The sequence below is a fragment of the Anguilla anguilla genome, chromosome 1 (assembly GCF_013347855.1).
Source record: "Anguilla anguilla isolate fAngAng1 chromosome 1, fAngAng1.pri, whole genome shotgun sequence".
NCBI lineage: Eukaryota > Metazoa > Chordata > Actinopteri > Anguilliformes > Anguillidae > Anguilla > Anguilla anguilla.
Window position 1 is genome coordinate 81,288,292 of NC_049201.1, and position 19,850 is coordinate 81,308,141.

The 19,850-nt window shown below is 40.4% G+C and overlaps 2 protein-coding genes across 5 annotated transcripts in view; both read left to right on the forward strand.

Annotated features, from left to right (window-relative positions):
• The window catches only part of LOC118226904 (B-cell receptor CD22-like), a 135,633-nt gene extending 133,089 nt beyond the window's left edge, over window positions 1–2,544 (forward strand). For all 4 annotated transcript variants that reach the window (XM_035416903.1, XM_035416912.1, XM_035416920.1 and 1 more), the window contains one exon: window positions 1,596–2,544. In XM_035416903.1, coding sequence (XP_035272794.1) covers window positions 1,596–2,213 — 618 coding nt within the window. In that variant the 3' untranslated portion in view covers window positions 2,214–2,544. The remainder of the gene's footprint in view (window positions 1–1,595) is intronic.
• Window positions 2,545–16,645: 14,101 nt separating this feature from the next.
• LOC118232845 (myelin-associated glycoprotein-like) lies at window positions 16,646–19,649 on the forward strand. The gene is made up of 5 exons (XM_035428054.1): window positions 16,646–16,724; window positions 17,144–17,512; window positions 17,785–18,084; window positions 18,730–19,026; window positions 19,558–19,649. Exons 1-5 carry the CDS (start codon window positions 16,679–16,681, stop codon window positions 19,647–19,649), a joined length of 1,104 nt encoding a protein of 367 aa, XP_035283945.1. The 5' UTR covers window positions 16,646–16,678.
• Window positions 19,650–19,850: the final 201 nt, after the last annotated feature.

The following is a 19,850-nucleotide window of genomic DNA, read 5'->3' on the forward strand; positions in this document are numbered from 1 at the left end:
TCACACACACACACACACACACACACAAACACCTACACACACACACATACACACGCACGCACACACCCACACATGCACACACACACACACATATACACACATGTACACATTCATGCACACACATACACACACCATACACTTACTTTTTAGAGACATTCACCAGAGATCTTTCTTTCCACGTCTGAAAGAATTAACTAAACAAGACAGCCGCACCTAATGGTATGTATCTAAAAGTACACAAACAGCTAGAGCTGATCATCTATAAACCACAGACAGGTTTTATCTTTAACTGATTCTTATGTATAAGAAGCATTTTAAGTGCTTGCCATGGTATTTGCCAGGGAAATGTATGCCTGACAAATTTCTATTGGGGAGCTACCAAGTGTTTTAATTCTAATAAGACATACCAAAAATAATTTGATAAAATATCACGAGTAAAATTGTAATATATGTATTGTTATTTGTTTTGTAATGCTTATTATATAAACTTAAATTTTTTGGTTAAACTTGTTATTACTGTTCCCTTACATATACCTGTCAGCTGAGGGAGGATGACATTTCAAAGATGTATACATTTTTGCTGGGGTTTGCGTATGTTCATTTTCAAACTTTCATCTGAGTGTATTCTTCTGATAATCCAGTCAGGATGGGAAACTGGTGGCACAGTCACTGCAGCTGTCTCTGTGCCTCAAACTTTTTCAAGAAAGAGGACAAGTATAGTTCTCAAGAGCTCTGACAGAGATTGCAGTTTGATAATGTTACTGTACTCCACTCGAGCCAGGCTGCTGCACTGGGTGAAAGAGCAAGAGGAAATGCACGAGGGAGAGAAGGAGGAAGGAGGTTTTTGACCGAATATCAAAAGTGTTAAGAAAGAGCAGTGAAAAAGAGAAATAACTAAATGTTGTCTCTGTATCCTAGCACAGTCATGTTTCGCCTATCATTTAATGATTAATTATGCAATGATATATTAGATAATAACTGTAACCGATACCTTTATAAGTACCACAAGCAACAAGCACTTTATAACACAGGTAACACATTAACACCATAATTATTTCAGAATAATTTTATACAATGCAAAAAAATGTGTATGTATAACTAGGAATAATAATAATAAAAGGAACACAACAAATTGATTTCATACATGGATGAATTAATTAATATTTCAAAGAGCTTTAACTAATTTCTTTAATTTACAGAAAAGATATTTGTTGACCTGTAAAAATGGCAGAATTAGTCAGTGTGAATGATATTTAAAATGTTGCTACTCCACATGCTCATAGCTTTACCATTAGATGAAAATGAAATGTATCACAACAAGGTTTTGTTTTTTACATTCATTATGAATGCAAGAATGAATTAACACTGTGAAGCAGGACAGTTTTCTTTTAGTTTTGTTTTCATAAGCATTGAGAGACATTATTTTTCTTAACTTTGTGAGTGAAGAATCTTAAAGATGACATCTCTTCCTTATTCTCTGGCTGTTTCTCAACACAGTTTTTGCAGCTGCCCTGTCATTTTCTTCAAATGGCTGTGTCCCAATGTTGACATTTCACAAATTCGCACCTTTCTTTTTCTTTTGAACTCTTGATCAGAAGGCCGCTCAAGATGAGGAATCGATCCACGCCAACAAGACCATGCTGTCGGGCGCAGGTGCGGTGGAAAAGGCGGACGAGGCCGCCCCGCACTATGCCACCGTGGATTTCTCCGAACTTCACGGCACAGGTGGGGAACACGGAACGGGCATCGTCCGGGGCACTTCCAAACAGACGTCCGACTACGCCGTGATCCGACACAAATCCAGGGAAGAGAGAGAAGGAGGAGAGGAAGAAGGTGAGGAGGCAAAGGAGAAGGTGGAGAAGGAGGGCCAGGCTGAGCTGGGCACAGAGAGGGAGTGGGCCGAGGTGAGGGGCGAGAAGGAGGAGGAGTCTCGGCCAAATCTGGGCCCACAGGCCTCCGTCAACCCTGAGCCCACGGAGGAGGCCACCTACGGGAACATCTGCCCCTCCAGGCCCACTAAGAGGGCACGGCAGGGACTGCAGCAGCCGCCCGGGAACCCTGCTGCAGAGGAGGAGCAGGAGGAGCAGCGCCAGGAGGAGAACTCAGCAGGAGGCCAGGAGAACATGTACGTGGATGCCATGAGCCCCCTGATGGAGGGTAACGGAAAGGGAACAGAGGAGTGTGAGTACGCCGTGGTCAGGAAGCCAAAATAAGTCACCATGGAGATAGGCCAACTCATCACACCACGCTGCACTCTCATAATGCCAAGATATTGCTTTACAGCACGATATATAACGTGCGTTATGTTGCAGTACAGATGTTACATTACAGTGTCATACTGGAGTACAGTAACTTATGGGGTACCAAATGCAGCATAAAGCTATTATTTTACCATGCATTTTCTTCTGCATTTAACTGAAATATCCCTATTTCTCTCAGATTTAATGGAAAAAGTCTTACATTTATTGTCTTTAAATTGACAGGTGTAAATATTTAATGTGGTATCCGAAAATGATATAAATGAGCTAAATGTTTTATTAATAAGGGTTTTTTTTTATTTTTACATTTTGCTATATCTATAACAATTTAGCTAAATCATTTAATTAATTGTATGAGATATTTAGCGAAAGATTTTGCTTAACGTACAAAACCTTTTGTTAAATGAATAAATATTTAATTAAATTTAAAATAAATCTTTTTTTGCAAACATGAATGTAACATTGACTAAATGTATGAAACATTCAGCTAAATATTTAGCTGAATGTATAACACCCTTTAATGTACAAAACTTATAGCTAAATATTTAACTAAATGTATAAAACATTTAGCTAAACATACAAGACTTTTAGCTGAATGTATAAAACATGAAATATTTGAAATATTTGCTGACTATCTGAAACATTTAGAATGGTATAAAACATTTTGCTAAATGTATACAACCTCCACAGCCCGCCTTACAGTGGTTTACCAAAAGAAACAGTCACCTTATTGTGGACAAATTTTGGGAAGTTAATTTTTGTGATGACTAAACACAACTAACTTTGCGTCAAGAGGTTCCCAGATGTGCCTCCGGTCTCTGGCTCTGGGTGTAACAGTGGTGGTGGTGGTGAACCCAATAGCATAGGAAGGCCACTGGAGACTTGGATGGAGTCGCAAAAAAAATAGCAGAGACTTTAATCAGGAGATTAGTATACAGAAAACTAAGAGAGCTACTCCAGGAAATACGAAATACTCCAGGCTGTGAATAATGCTCAAAGAGCACGCAATCAGAAGCCAGCGCAGAGCAGCAGGCTAATGGGCTCAAGACAGAGTGAGAAGCAAAGCAACTAAGGCAGAATAAGTGTTGTGATTCATTAACTCTCGAATCGCTAACAGGTGAACACACAATCTCATAATTAGAGTGATGGTTATGTCGCCATCTGGTGACCAGCAGGAGGAGGTGCAGCTTGAATCCTCACAGTGGGAGATAAGTTGTTCCTGTTGGGGCAGTGGGAATCCCAGCATGGAGCAGCCGATACTTGTGTCTGTTTCTTAATGTCTTTCTTCAGGTCATTGCTGGAACATGCAGCAACAATGCCATGCTCAGGGTGAGCTCGCATTGGTCAGCACTCCAATAGTAAACAGAGATGAACATTGAACATTGGCATATCCGCCATTTCAAAAACCAGCCTCAGTGCCATTTCACAGGCTTGCCAACTACTGATTTTGATGTTGTTATGCTACACCCTTCCAATGCTGTGGAAACCCCCCTACAAATTAGCATTAGCGGATCCAGACCCCTCATTCTCTTGATCATTTTGAGGATTGTGTAACTTTTACACTTTTCACTATTTTAGATGAAGATTATAGTTCTCCCTCAGAAAAGATAAGGGAGCTAGCCTGGGGGGAAAAGTGCTATATAGAGTTAATTCATACATTTCTCTAACTGTGTGGTCACTGTCTTGTTTGCTAAATAAAGTATTCAAGTTGTTTGTTCATTTTTCTTTTTTTGATAAGCCAACTCATTTCAGCATTTAATAAAATGGAGGTATGCCTAAGTAGTCTACAGTTTGTCTTGCGTCCTGTTTGCCTTGCATGTTGTTAAAAGAATTAAGACCAACCTAGAGATCACTTGCTTCAAATAAAAAAAATTCAAAAACTGAGCCTGAAAGAGCATTATTAGAGCACCAGTTCAAAGTGAGCACCGGACACATTGGATATTATTATTATTATTATTATTATTATTATTATTATTATTATTATTATTATTATTATTTAGCATACATATTATTTATCTCGCCCCCATGGAAATATAAAATTCCACCCAGATTAACCTTCAAAAATAACAAAGGAAAACAACAAAGCAAAATTACAAAAATGGTATCCCAGGGGAAGGAATCCTTATCCAGCTGGGATCACACCCTATACAGCGAATAAAGGGACTAAACGAGAGTTAGGGTAGGATTGGAGAAAATGGGGTCAAGCACCTTTAGAATCCACTGGGCAAACAAAGTAGTAGGGCTAGGCAAGAAATTAAAATGAGGTCAAACAAGCATCATCAACTAAATGATCACAATCCAAAAGTACAGAGCAAATTCGAAGTGTCAAACCATGCCTTTTTTAATGCAAGTAACTGGAGGCAGACGGGCAATCTGAGGATGAACCAGAGGGAAATCAATCAGACCCTCACACGTTCAGCAGAGACAAACAAAACGGAACACAAATGTTTTCATGACCGATGTCATAACAACAATGTAAAGCCTATGTAGCATTGTTATAAACCTGGTGTAACGACTGTTATTACCTTTCAAGACAGCTCTTCAAAGTGTTACCAACTTTTTACTGCGTCCTAACAAATTAGGCTGTGTACCCAGAATCTGTAAGTCCTTCATTTGATTAGTTTTTTGCGATTGCTTACACACTTGTTGCGGAATTTGGCTCATTGTGTCAAAACTCTACACACAAGCCAAATAAGACACAACACTTGGAGATAAACATCTCACTTCTACGTCAAAATGAAACTCTGCAATCAAAATCTAACAATCCTTATTCAAAATGACATTTTTGCAACAAAATGATACACACATGCACCATTTGAATTAATCCTTCAAAGCAGCAACAACACACTGATGTACTTTATACAAAACACTGCTGTCTTTAGTACTTTGTATACCTTTTTAATGTTCTCATACAGGCTTCTGTGAAAGATTGTTCCAGTACAGTACGTCTACTCACATAAACACATATACAGCTTATTTTTTGCCATTGCAGGTTTTTACAACAAAAAAAACACAAAGAAAAGTAGAATTACAGTACAGTAATCAATAAAATGTGTTACTGTAAACTCACAGAAACAATGTGGGAATGTTGTACAGGAAAAATAATTGTATTGTAAGGGATTGTAAGGGATGGGGTGGATGGTTTATGGATTCTGCCTTCTGTTAGGGTCTGGCCACATCACCTTATCCACATCACAAGCAATGTCATCCCTGGCAAGGCAATGGGGAAAATATCACCTTGCGTGCCGTATCCAACCCCACTGACCCCACCTTAATGTCTCCGCATGCCTCTTCCATTGCTTGCAGAAGAGGCAGGCGGGCATGTGGTTGGCGGTCATACACTTTCCAACGCCAAGCCGAAAATAATTCCTCAATCAGATTGAGAAATGGGGAGTAAGGGGGCAAGTATACAATGGTGAAGTTATTGTGGTTGGTGAACCAGTCCCGGATCAGAGCAGCCCGGTGGAAACTAACATTATCCCAGATGACAAACCTGGGCTGCTCTGGTTTGTCCTGTACAACTGCATTATGTAGTGTATCCAGAAATGTGATTATGTGTGCAGTATTGTAGGGACCTAGGGTGGCAGGGTGATGGAGAACTCCTTGCAGACTAATCGTGGCACACAACGACGCCTGGTTTTAGCTAGATTGAATCCAGCTTCATCAATGAAAATGAACTCACGAGGCTGTGCAGCTGCATCTGTAACAGAAAATGCATACACTGTACTGTGAATACTGTGTAACTCAAAACGCAGGACTACAATGTCTACATTTTCACACAAGGATGGGGGTGGGGTGGGGGGTGGGTTGGGTCATACACATTCAGTCAAAACTACAAGCTACAGGCAAGGCAGTTGCCCCCACAGACAACCACCCCCCACCCTCCACACCCCCAGAATGGGGGCACATACTGCTTTGACTGAATGTATCTATGCAGTGCTAATAGGACACAATCCACTGCCGTTACTGTATTACAGTATAGTACTGTAACACTTACTTGCACAGTCATAGCGAAGGTCTTTGACTCTAGCTGTCATGGTCCTGTGGTTTTTCTGCGTTTCCCCTTTTTGGGCCGCCAGATGGCGGCACTTCAGTTTTTAGTTCTGTTCTTTTTCCCCTGTTTACAGTTTTTCTCAATTGTTTAAACACGTTTTCTGAAACTATAGCTCAGTTTCTCAAAACTCTACACACAAAGCACAGCAACAGTTAACCTTTTGCCAAAACTACACAAATCTCTTGCAAAATGTATTCATGCATTCAAAACCATGTTCTCTCTTCTCAAAACTGACTTTTTCCATCAAAATGATTCACACAGGCCTCATATGAATGGGTCTTATTGAGCATTGATTTCACACTGGTGCGATAAATTTAAAAACACAACCATCAAAATATGGTATATATGTTCTGGCCTCATGAGGTCATGTTACATATTCAAGTGTATAAAATCGTGTAAAAATTGCTTATTTTTTATCCTTTTTTGAAGTTTTAGTTTTCTTTTCGAGGGGTCCCAAAATAGGCTGCAATTTTACAGTAAATATAAAGACTGTTGCCATGATACAATACAGTAAATATATCATCATATAAATAGTGCATTTGCTAGGTAAACCTAATTCTAATTCAGTACAGTACAGCAAAGTGTGTGAACTGTTATCACTTTGAGTGTTGTTATTGTGTATGATACAATGCACATTTACTGTATTGTCCTGCCAATGAGGTTCAGTTGGGCTGCACTCACAACCCAGGTTCCATCAAGAGTCATACTGAACATTGTTAGAAATGTTTTTTCATTTTCCTTATCAGTGCAATTATGAGTTTTGCCAAAATAGATAACATTTGTGTCTTCTCAAAACTAGAACATGCTTAGACTGTGTCAGTCTGGACAATGGATGTAATGATCTGTTATCATATATGAAATCAATGAACAAATTCAAAAAGGTAACAAAGCAAATCTTTATTTGTTACTGTAAAATAAATCTTTGCTCAGCAGACTGCAAAAATAAAAATTGTAGTTTGTAGCCCTACTGTAAAAAAACAAATACGTGATCAACCAAAGTTGCACATATTTCATTTGAAATATTAGCTCGTCTCCCTCGTCTTCGTCCACCTCGTACACGTACACCACCTCCTCCTCCTCCTCCTCCTCCTCCTCCTCCTCCTCCTCCTCCTCCTCCTCCTCTACCTCTCTGTGCTGCGTGTTGCTCCATTGTTTTCCAACACAATAGAGGTCATCTGAGGTCTCTTTTATGCTCCGACAGATAATTGAAAAGTTTAGCCAATTAAGTTTGAGAAGGTGTGGCATGAGTGAGACCAATTGGTACTTAAAGTTTGGCATTTGAAGGCCATTGTTTTCCATGTGAACAAACAAGGCTTGATTATGAAAATTGTGCTAAATGATGAGATTTTGTGTGTAGAGTTGTGCAAAAATGTGATTTAGAATTGCTATTTGAAAACAAAGGAATTGTGCTTAGAGTTTTGCGGAAATAGTCTTTGTTGTTGACACATAAGTTTCACGTTTTCACCATCGTGTGCATAGTTCCAGTTTTAGTGTTTAAACATTTGAGAAAAACTGTAATTGTATTATTGTTTTCAATTATCCTATTATTGTTTTTGGGTTGTCTCATTTTCCCTTCCCTCTCTGCGGCCTGATTGTGCATTGTGCCCTCCTGTGTCTCGTCAGTGTCTTGTCTATTTACAGTTTTTCTCAATTGTTTAAACACGTTTTCTGAAACTATAGCTCAGTTTCTCAAAACTCTACACACAAAGCACAGCAACAGTTAACCTTTTGCCAAAACTACACAAATCTCTTGCAAAATGCATTCATGCATTCAAAACCATATTCTCCCTTCTCAAAACTGACTTTTTCCATCAAAATGATTCACACAGGCCTCATATGAATAGGTCTTATTGAGCATTGATTTCACACTGGTGCGATAAATTTAAAAACACAACCATCAAAATACAGTATATATGTTCTGGCCTCATGAGGTCATGTTACATATTAAAGTGTATACAATCGTGTAAAAATTGCTTATTTTTTATCCTTTCATATAGAGATGCTCTCATCGCTGCCCGATCCTCTCATTATTCCAACATAATCCAAAACTCCAACGGAAACCCCTGCACCCTCTTCTCGACTGTTAACAAACTTCTCAACCCACATGAAAATAATATTACATCTGGCTCCACATCACTCTGCAACTCCTTCCTAGAGTTCTTCCACACCAAAATCACCAATATACACCACACTCTCACCTCATCCACACCCCCTTTAGATGAACCCCTCCCTACTACTGCTGCCACAACTCCGTTCTTACATGTCCAACAATAACCTCTTTGAGCCCCTTCAGTCTGGCTTCCAACCCCATCACAGCACAGAAACAGTCCTCACCAAAGTTGTAAATGACCTCCTCATATTCTCTGACTCTGGTGCATATAGCATTATCATCCTCCTGGATCTCTTTGCCGCTTTTGATACAGTTAACCACAACATCCTCCTCACCTGTCTGTCCCACCTAGGCATTACTGGCCAATCTCTCAACTGATTTCACTCATACCTCACAAATCGGTCAGAATTCATATCTATCCATGGTCACACCTCAGATTTTGCCACTGTCACACAGGGTGTCCCACAAGGTTCTGTTCTTGGTCCCCTGCTCTTCATAATCTATATGCTTCCCCTTGGCCCCATCCTCCACAGCTTTGGTCTCAATTTCCATTTCTATGCAGATGACACCCAAATCTATATCAGCTCTACATCCACTAATCAGCCACCCACTGCCATCATTGAAAACTGACACACGTCAAATCCTGGATGCAACACAATTTTCTCAAAATCAACTGTGAAAAAACTGACCATCGGACCAAAACCCCAACTCACAAAACTACACAGCCTCTCTCTCACCATTGACGGTACCCCTGTCTCCACCTTCCCCCTGGTCCGCAACTTCACTGTCATACTCGATCCATCCCTCTCATTTGAAAATCACATCAATAACACTGTCAGGGTTTTATTTTTCTATCTACGCAATATCTCCAGACTTAAACCCTCCCTCACCCATCCCGATGCAGAAAAACTCATACATTCATATCTAGTAGACTGAACTACTGTTACGCTCTCCTCACTGGTCTTCCCTCCCACCTCCTACACAAACTGCAACTGGTTTAGAACTCGGCTGCAAGAATACTGTCCCACACATCCTCCCGGTCTCACATCACCCCTGTCTTGAAAGATTTACACTGGCTCCCAATCACATCACGCATCACATTCAAACTCCTCCTCCTTATCTATAAATCCCTAAATGACCTCTCACCCACATACCTCTCTTACCTCCTGCTCCCCTACCAGCCACCCAGATAGTTACGTTCATCCACTGCCGGCCTCCTCACCACCTTCCCCTCTCAGCTCCGTTCTGTTGGTGACCGCACCTTCTCAGCCTCCACCCCCAAAATCTGGAATGCCCTCCCCCCTGACATCCGTACCTCAGACTGACTCACCTCCTTCAAATCACGCCTTAAAACCCACCTCTTTTTCCTAGCCTTCCCTTGATGTCTGTCTTCCCCCTCTGTCCATCACACCCCCTCCTACCACCACAGCACCACTGGTCCCACTGCATTTTCTGTATTGTATGTGTTTTCATTGTACCTTTGTATTTATTTATTTATTTTTTTGATAATTATGCTTGTATTGCCTGTGCTGTAAAACGTCTTTGAGTCCGTGAAAAGCGCTATATAAAATAAATGTATTATCATTATTATTAATTGGGTCAAAACAACAAAAATGATGTGACTGTCCAAATACTAATGGACTGAACAGTTTGTGGAATTAAGAATAAAAGAGAGGTTCATGAGTGAAGTTCATATTAATCTTCACCCCTTTATTAGGTTACACTTCATGCAATAAAAGTGTTTCCTCAAACAAAGTTATAGTCAACTGTTTATCGTTTGAAAATAAATTGTCCAAACTAAGTTGGAGATGAAGGGGTGTAAATGCAATTTTGTTCTAGTGTGTTTGTTTGTAAGATGCATGTGTGTGTGTGTGTATGCACGCGTGTGTACATGCATGTATGTCCATTAACCTGTCTGTGTGTATTCATGTGCCATGGTTGTTTGTGTACTTGTGCATTTGTGTGTGCCCATGTGCATGTGGTTGTGTATATCTGTGCATAGATGCATGTGTACTAGTCACTGTTTGCGTGTTAATGTGTGTGTGTGTGTGTATGTGTGTGTTAATGTGTGTGTATGTGTGTGTTTGTGTTAATGTGTGTGCATGTGTGTCTATATGTGTGTGTGTGTATATGCGTGAGTGTGTGTAAATGTGTGTGCGTGTGTATGTATGTGTGTGTGTTAATGTGTGTGCGTTAATGTGTGTGTGTGGTCATATGTGTGCATGTGTGTGTGTGTGTGTGTGTGTGTGTTAATGTGTGTGTTTGTGTGTCTGTGTGTGCTTTAAGAGTAAAAGCCACTTAAAAGCCACACTAAAAATATCAAGGGGGTGGGGTGGGTGGTTTACTTACTTCCTTATATCTACTCACTACTGTTTTAAGGCCAGCACAATGCTTCTAATTATACTGTACTCAAATTTAATTTATTTAAAATCACGAAGAGGATGGAGGGGGAGAGATATGGGGGGGGGGGGTCTGGGGCAGGGCGGTGACGCCTGCAGGGTGGACGGGAACATCTCCACTCGCAGTTTCCATTTATGCAGGTGACGAGCTGAAGTGACCCAAAGATCTGGAGCTCACTGCGGAGACAGCCAGCTGGAGATATCAGACCTCCAGGAACACCACAGGTACGGCTCGCTTCCTCCCTCTGCACTTCTCCCTGCGAAAGGGAACCCGTAGCGTGGCCGCTTTTGGGAAAAAATGGGCTTGCTGGCGCTCAAGGTCATGGGTAGCTTCAGACCCCAGGTGGGGCGCTGACTTGTTGAGTGATGTATTCGAACCTGAAAAGGGATACGTTGCACATACAAATGTTATGCTTGTGAGTAACTCCACATAAGAGATATCTGTAATTGGCTTGCTTTCTGGGTAAAAAAAAAGTAAAATGTGGAGAAAGCCTAGCTCTCCTTATATTTGCACCAGTGTATGTTGTGTGAAGGAAGTCTGCTAGCTAGCCGGCTTGAGGATCGACAAACCTCGAGTGCTGTGAAAAAGTATTTTTCCCCTTCCTGGTTTCCTCTAGTATTGTGTATTTGTCACACTGAATGGTTCCAGATCTTTAGACGAAATGTAATATTAGACAACGCAAACCTGAGTAAACACAAAACACATTTTTTAAATTATTGCATTTATTTAATGAAAAAATTTAACAAACACTCATATCACCAATGCGTGCGAGTAATTTCCCCCTTAAACATAATAACTGGTTGCATCATGCTTAGCAGCAATAGCTGCAACCAAATGCTTCCTATAATTAGATATCAGTCTTTCACATCACTGCAGAATGTTGTCTCTCTTCTGGTGAGAACAGGCTTCTTTTGAGTATGCTTCTGTTATTCGGTTAATAAAAAAAAACAGGAAGCCAGACTAGATGACATTTCTTGAAGGTATTTTTTTTTATTCAAAATTATACAGTATGTTGTTATATGAAATATTTTGAGCTTTACAAAACAAAGGAATAGCAGGAATTGTAGGTATTGGGATCTCTTCTCAAACAACTTCAAGACGTTACAATTACACAAAATAATATTTCTTTGGCCTACTACACACAACCCATTTTAATGGTTGTAGATTCCATCTATGACTGATAAAGCCAAATCCTGATCATCCTAAACATAAGCATTTTCTTTTGTGGCTGGAAGTTTCTAGAAGCATAAACAATGCAGACTGCAAAAGTGACATATGAGTAATACAAAATGATTCACATAACTAAAGCCTGCTTTTCCACAGGCTGGCAATTTCAGTAAAACCACTGCTGAAAACTATTGATCTTTCAAAGCTAAATAATCCAGAATTTAAATGATTACTTTTTCCATTCGCACAGTAAAATATTCAGTGCTAAACTGCAGTTCACACATTTGAGACCACACTGCATTAAAAAAACACGCAGTCAGCGTCATACTTATAAATGTGATACAGGGAACTGCCAAAATAAACTGCCTGCTCACGTCCTACACCGATGTTCGTAGTGAGCTCATGCTCGTCTGTTTTCGCCTCGCGTCTCCGACCAATGCAGGACATCGCAGTCGAGGGGTATACTCCTTCAACCACGGGTGCCCCTGGTTACCCTCAGGTTCTTTTGACAACATCACCTAAACCGTTGTTCCCGGTGGAAACGTCAGCATGTTCAGCAGCCTTAGACATCGCTCTCCTCCCAGCCTCGTGCAGACAGGAAGGAACACCACAGGTGCGGGTCACTTCCTGTCTCTGCACTTCCCCCAGCGAAAGGGAACCCGTAGCCTAGAGTGTCGCTTTTGGAAATGGGCTCGCACCTCAAGGTCACGGGTTCAATTCCTAGATGGGACGCTGACTCTTGAGTAGATAGGTGTTTCCAACCTGTGCAGAAGCACTTGCTTTCAATGCACTGTGTATCCCTGTTTTACTTTTTATCATCATCATGGTAGTTACCTGTATTGCAGTCTTATCCAGATTGAGCAAAAAACAAAATCAAAACCGTATCATTGTGAGAGTAATATTTCATCTCATAAAAAACACGTTTTCAACGTACAAAAATGCCAAATTACTCACACATACAAGACCAGTCCAGGCCTGCCATTAAAAGTATTGATATCAAAATGACGCCAAGTTACGGTACTACAAACAATATAGGCTATCTTGCCTCACCAAAATTAAATAAGATGTATTCCAAAGCAATGCTACCCAATATTTCCTCAGTTCTTTCAAGTCACTTGGCCCTGTGTTTTGTAATCTTACCATTTTACAATGTCATGCAAACTTTGTGTCAGATCAAAGAGTCAAATATTTCGAATATTTCGTGGAGATATTATTTCTTTTTGCAAAGCGTTGTATTATGAGAGTGAGAAATGCGAAGTGACCCTGTAAGAAACAGTTGTGGATTATGGCTATCCTTGTGTGAATTTGTACAGTCTGATAAGCGTGTACTGTTTAGCAGCTTTGGTTTCCTACATATGTAAAACAGTGGCAGTGTCAAAGGGTGCGGTGGCGTAAGTGTAAACGCAACAGAAATGCAGGTGAAATATGGCCAGTGTATGTACTCACGGATTTGACGGCCATCCAATGACCCTTGATTGAGAAAAGAATCAGCAAGCCCGTAGAATTAGAGCTCCCTAGGTCGCAACTTGTGTACCCTGCTGTCCTGCTCCGTTGTCTGTTATTTCGTGGAGATGCACTTTTAGTGTTTGTAAGGTTTATAAGGCATTTTGATAGGCTTATCTGCAGGTGGGAGTCCTCTTTGCTGTTTTGCTAAGCTAGAACCGGAAAACTTGATAGTGGAGAATAGGAGCAGACGCATATGTCCCAGCAGGCTTTGCACATGAGAAAATAACAACAGTGTGAGAGAAATTAGGAAGAAATTATGAAATTGCGTAGTTGAAACAATATGTTTTTAGCAGAATGGGCATGTAGGTGAAGGTTGACATGATCACACACTATAGTGCGGAGTAAATAAAGTGACCATGAGTGAGCTTAGTTTCCTTATGGAATGGTATATATAATAGTCGGTGTAAAACATTAACTGATAAAGTGGAGGGTTAAGTAACGTGTGAAATCTATTGCACTGATGTTCTTTTCTCATGTTCAGTACTAGTAGTTATACTTATGAGTGAGTCATGATTTTAAATGTAATGTTTTAATGGGGAGTTGCAGAACGTACATATGTAGTAATTGTTTGTATGTGGCTAGATAGAGAACAGGGCGAGGTAACATGAATGTAGAAACGTGGCGTTTGCTGATAAGAAGGTTTTGTACGGTAGCCAAGTGAAGAAATATAGTTAGTAGAAATGGCACAGTGGTGAACTGGTGTAACTTTTTAATAAAATGAATACATTTGCCGTCATGTAATGCATATGGGTGGCCGTGAGTGAGTTCTGGTAAAGAAAATATAAAAGCGTAAGAAAAAGTTAGTGTAAAAGAGGAAATTATCTGCCTGAGGGCGAGGCGGGATTCAATCCTTCAACTGGAGGTTTACCAGTCTGTGACTTTGTTAGTGCAGCACTATGACATAGCTATGCAATGCGTGAAATGTCATTAGCAAACCTGTCCGTGGTTTTAAAGAAGAACACAGGCCAGTAAGCACAGAAGAGCTCCCGTTGAATCCATATGGCTTTGCAATATTGTAGCCGGTTAATAACTGAACGTGCAGACGGTACGTCATAATGCAGTGTATACGTTCGGTGAACTTCGGGTAGATATGGTGCAAAAGCAATAATTGAGAAGTAGTAGACAATTATTAGTGAGGGTAAAAACAGGTTAAAGAAACATGTCCCTAGCTGGGCTTGAACCTACAAGCCTATGTTCCTGAGACTGTAACCTTACCCACTAGGCCACAGGCAGATTAGCTGTTTAAACTGGAAATGATTCAGAGTAAAAAGGTATGGGTATTTTGCGTGTGTATGCGAGCTTTTGATTGGGTCGTGAGGATGTGGATTTGGCTGATGTCGGTAAAATGTCCAATGGGGAGACATGTTGTTAGTAAGATAGTAGGCGGCAGGAAAAATAAGAATGAGGAGAAGAAGAAGAAGAAGAAATAAAAGAAGAAGAAGAAGAAGAAGAAGAAGGAGAAAACGCAAAATCCCCTTAGTTGGGGCTTTATTGTGTGAACATGTGAAGTTGTTTATGAAATCTGTCTGTTGAAATGGGGTCAGAATGTACAGAATTTAATGTTTTTAAGGGCTGAGTGTCTGTGGCTGTTCTGGTTATTTCTGTGGGGAACCCTGAAAAGTACCAAATTCTCGGTACTGTATAGGTATGGGGCATGCCCCCGCCAAGGCGTAACTTGGCGGGATGGCATACCTGCCATCCCAATAAAACAAATTAGATTAAATCAAGCCTGTACTTTCATGGACATGTAGGGAAAGCTTTTTCATTAATGAAAAAGTCCTCGGTCCTTAGATATAAATGACCAATTAAAACATTACAGCCATATGAAATGGAGTTGCAAGGACTTTGTGCTTGCTCACATATTCTAGTCAACAATTAAATAATACACAATTATTTCTTAATACATGTCTTGCCAATATATGCACATACAGCATATACACATACAGTATAATCTGTTTATAAATTCAATATTGTTTGATGCTTTGTACTATATAAAGGATAAAACGCCATTCCTAATAGTAACTGTTAGGCAGGGCCGAAGTGTTCGTACCGAGAAACCACACTTGCAAATAGCTTCAGGAAATGAGCCACAGGAAGTGCCCTCACCTAGAGGTCTGGTGCTTCAGCCATAAGGGAGCAGCTGTAAAAAGAGATTTCATGGGTTTGATTGAACAGGCTGTTCATGGTTTTATCTGTCATGCAACTAATTTTTAAAGATTACATCTTATCACGGCCAGTGATTTTGGCTGCTGCTCTGTTCCTGTTCTGAATTTCTACAGTACCTTCATCATGACTGCACCTTTACATCAGGAGAACATGAGTACATTCAGCCTGATCACCCAACGGGACGTAAGCATAGTACCTCTGGTCAAATCCTGCAAAATGACCAACATAAGTGTTAGTTAGGCCAGTTACAGCGGTTGTGTGGTTGTGTGAATTTCACCACAGAAACTGAGAATAAATAAGAAAAAGGAAAAAAGAGAAATTAAGATTTCCCTGCACCCCACTCCCCTTACTCTAAATCCCTTCTCCTCAACTTGTTTTGTTTGAATGATTTAGCCATTTATTTCATTGTATTTATGTCGAGCAGCTTGTTGTCTTATTGTGCAAAATAAAGAAAAAAGCGACACAAAGTCTAATGATGGATCTGACAGACCTCAAACCCAGGGTTCTGGCAGAAAAGGATGTCGCGCTGACCACAGCACTGAACTAGCACAGCGGTTATACCGCCACTCTAGTGTATGAGCCTGTTCCCCCATCAGCACGGAAACACAGTACGCTTATTGTCGAAATGGTCTTGTGTGCTACATTTGCTGCTGCCCATTCATTCTGTAAATAATGTGTAGTTGTGCTAGTTAGGTTATTGCAGGCCTTCCTTACATGCACAAACTGTATTTACTTCATGGGCAGTGTGTTCAAATAGCTTTCCAAAATTGCATGTAATTGCATTTTAATTTCCAAGATAAAAAGGCAATGACTCAGAATAACAGGATTTAAACAGAACAAATAAAATTCAGGTATAATTCTATCTGTCCAATCAGTGATCCCCACTGCTGCTGGTTGATAAAAGGACTGAATAGGAGGTTTGCACACACTGTCTGTCTATTGGTTAATTTGCTGAGTGTGTTTCTTCTCTCCAGATCAGCTCCACCCAGTGCCTCTGCCCCTCACTAATACTGAGACATGATTGGAGCAGAAAGATTCATCCTCATTGGCTGTCTGCTGCAAGGTGGGGTTTGGTGTGGGTGGAGTTATAGAATGTTCATTGGTACAATACAGAGGACATAAACAATCAGACTTTTCATGGTGATTTGACAAAATAATACATTCATTTCTTATTGCAAACAATTAAGAGAAATGAAAGTTGCTTACTACAAAAATGAATATGTAATTATGCAGGAATATACTGTAGTGTACCCAAAAATCAGTCATGCACAAAACTATGTGGTCAGAGCATTTGAAAATATCCATGTGTTTAATGGAAGTATTTATGATGCTTATGATGTTTTCAGGTATGAGTTATCAGTCATCATAATGTTGCATTATGTTAATCTATTTTTAACATGAACCAGGCTTGTACAGTATAGAGTTATTTCTCCGTGCTGTAGGATCACCAGTGTAATACTGAGACAGAGTTGTGTGTTGCAGGAGCTCTGGGCAGGGATTGGGCAGTCTGGATGCCTCAGAGAATAGAAGCTCTGAATGGATCCTGTGTGCTGATTCCCTGCAGATTTGATATACACCCTAATTTTGACAATGATCTGACAGCTGAGGCTAAAGGACTATGGAGAAAAGGAGACAAAGATGGTAAAGAAGTGTTTGATTCCAGTAGAACTGGGACAGCAGCTGAACAGAACACAATTAAAGGAACATTAATTGGACAACTGCTGATGAAGAACTGCACCACAATTCTGGATGGCTTCCCTTCGTCTTACAATGATGATTATTTCTTCAGATTGGAAGGCTCAAATGGACTAAAGTTCACTTTTCCTAATGGTGTCAAAATTAATGCACAAGGTACTGCATTTGTCATGCCTTTTTCACTGTGTTCCACTGTGTTTATGCAGAGACCCTATGCTTTTAAAATTAGGTACCGGAGATAGAAATGCTGTCCTCTATGAGAAATACACCTTGGCTGTAAAAGAGTAAAGAATGAAAATGACGTTGTAAATACTGCATGTTAGTCAGACACTGTTAATGTGGTGATTAGTGTGTGCTCTGAGTGCTGTGAGTCTCCAATCCTGAGACGGACAGTGACCTATCATCATCTACATCTCCATGCCTTCTAGACTCTCCACCCAAACCCAAGTTAACCTCAGAGAGGCTGGAGGTGATGGAGGGGACTTCTGTGAGTTTGAGCTGCTCTGCTGCAGCCCCCTGTCCCAAACTCCCCCCAAATCTGACATGGACCCCCAGGCTGAATGACAGTGTGGGTCAACTGCAAGAGAATGTGTCTGTGTCTTCTGTTCTGACCTTCACTGCTTCCCACCTCCACCATGGGCAGAACATCACCTGCAGGGCACTTTACACTCTGCAACATGGAAACATTCAGAAGATGTCTGAGGCCAATCTGACTCTCCGAGTTCTATGTAAGTGAGCTGGATTTGAATGTATTACTCTTAGATTTTATAATAATAAGAATAATAATAATAATACGTTTCATTAAAAAAATAATTTTTGTAGCTTTTCACTGCATGGTCAGTATGCTGAATTAATAAAATAATTAAATAAGGACAATTAATGCAATGATATAATTAAAAATCAAAAATGGTACATTTACCTGATGTCATGCTTATCTTTGAAAGTATTCTGCCATTACATTGCATCAAATGCTACATTACTCGTCACATGCCATATTTTCATCTGCTAGATGCTCCTAAGAACACCTCAGTGTCAGTCAGTCCCTCTGGTTTAGTGTTAGAGGGCAGCTCTGTGACTCTGACCTGCAGCAGTAAAGCCAACCCAGCAGTGCAGAACTACACCTGGTATAAAGTGAATGGGACAGAGATGAACACTGTAGGAACTGGACAGAATCTCACCTTTAATGTGACTGAGTCCAGTGGCAGTGAACAGTACTACTGTGAAGCACAGAATGAACATGGAAAAGAGAAATCAAAAACTGTACAGCTGAATGTGATATGTATGTTCAGTGCATCTATTATATAATTGTATAAATCATATTATTGTTATATGTGTGCAGCTGTCATATTAGTAACTGTGGATCCTGTGTTCAGACATGCCTCAGATCTCTGGCTCTGGGAGCTGCAGCAGAACTGCAGCAGAGATCAGCTGCTCCTGTGAGAGCCGTGGGAATCCCTCTCCCAGCATGGAGTGGCGTGTGTCTGGACTGCGGGTCACTAACTCTACTGACAAAGTCGTCAGGGAGGAGCAGCTGGGGAACACAGGCCTGAGGAGCTCCCTCACCATGCGCCAATCACAGGGAGACACGCCCACTCTCTTCTGCGTCAGCACCAACAGTCTCGGCTCCACCAGCCTCCAGCTCCACCTCCTGTCTCCACAGCAACACTCAGGTAAATGGAAGTACATTTCTTTTCTTTAACATATTTATACATCACACACTAATATACAGAGGTGCAGCTTTTGATGGTTTTATTTAAGGGTTTGTAAATGTACTGTTCATGACGCTGTAACTGTGCTAATATATTTTCTTCTTTTCCTCCTGCAAGTGACATTATTTTTAGGTCGTTGTATTGGTGGGCAGTGGTTCATTTGATATCCCACTCAAAATGTATTTTGTTCCTTTTTGTTTTTGGAATATATTAAGCTTTTGAACGGCAGGTTCTAGAATACAACAATTTTTATGTTCCACACGATACCATTCTTTAAATGCACACATGGTTGAATAATTATTTCAGTAATTCCTAAGTTCATTCATTTATTAGTGGATATTTACTAAAGTAATAATGCATGTATTATCTTAGAGAGAATGGAAAGAATGCTATACATTTTTAAGGCTGTGTCTCCACTGTAATTGGGTGAACATATACATATATTTTTTGAAGTCTGTTTTTCGGTATGTAATTGACATGTCCTTCATGCAGGTTTTGGCATTGCCTCACTGCTGATTGCTGCAGCTGCCGTTGCTGGTGCCACGATCATGATATGCCTCATAACGCAGCTCATTCTAAAGTAAGAGAAACTGGGTCCTATAAAGTCAGTGTCAGTGTAAAGGGAAATTTCACTGTAATTCTGTGTTATTATATTATATTACTCAACCCCACTGCTGCGGTCATCATTTTTAAACTTTTGGCTCACGTAGATGTGTCCCTGTCCCACATCCAGAACAGGCCTCTAAAACTCCACGTGTTTCTATGACACAAAGAGTGAATGTGGC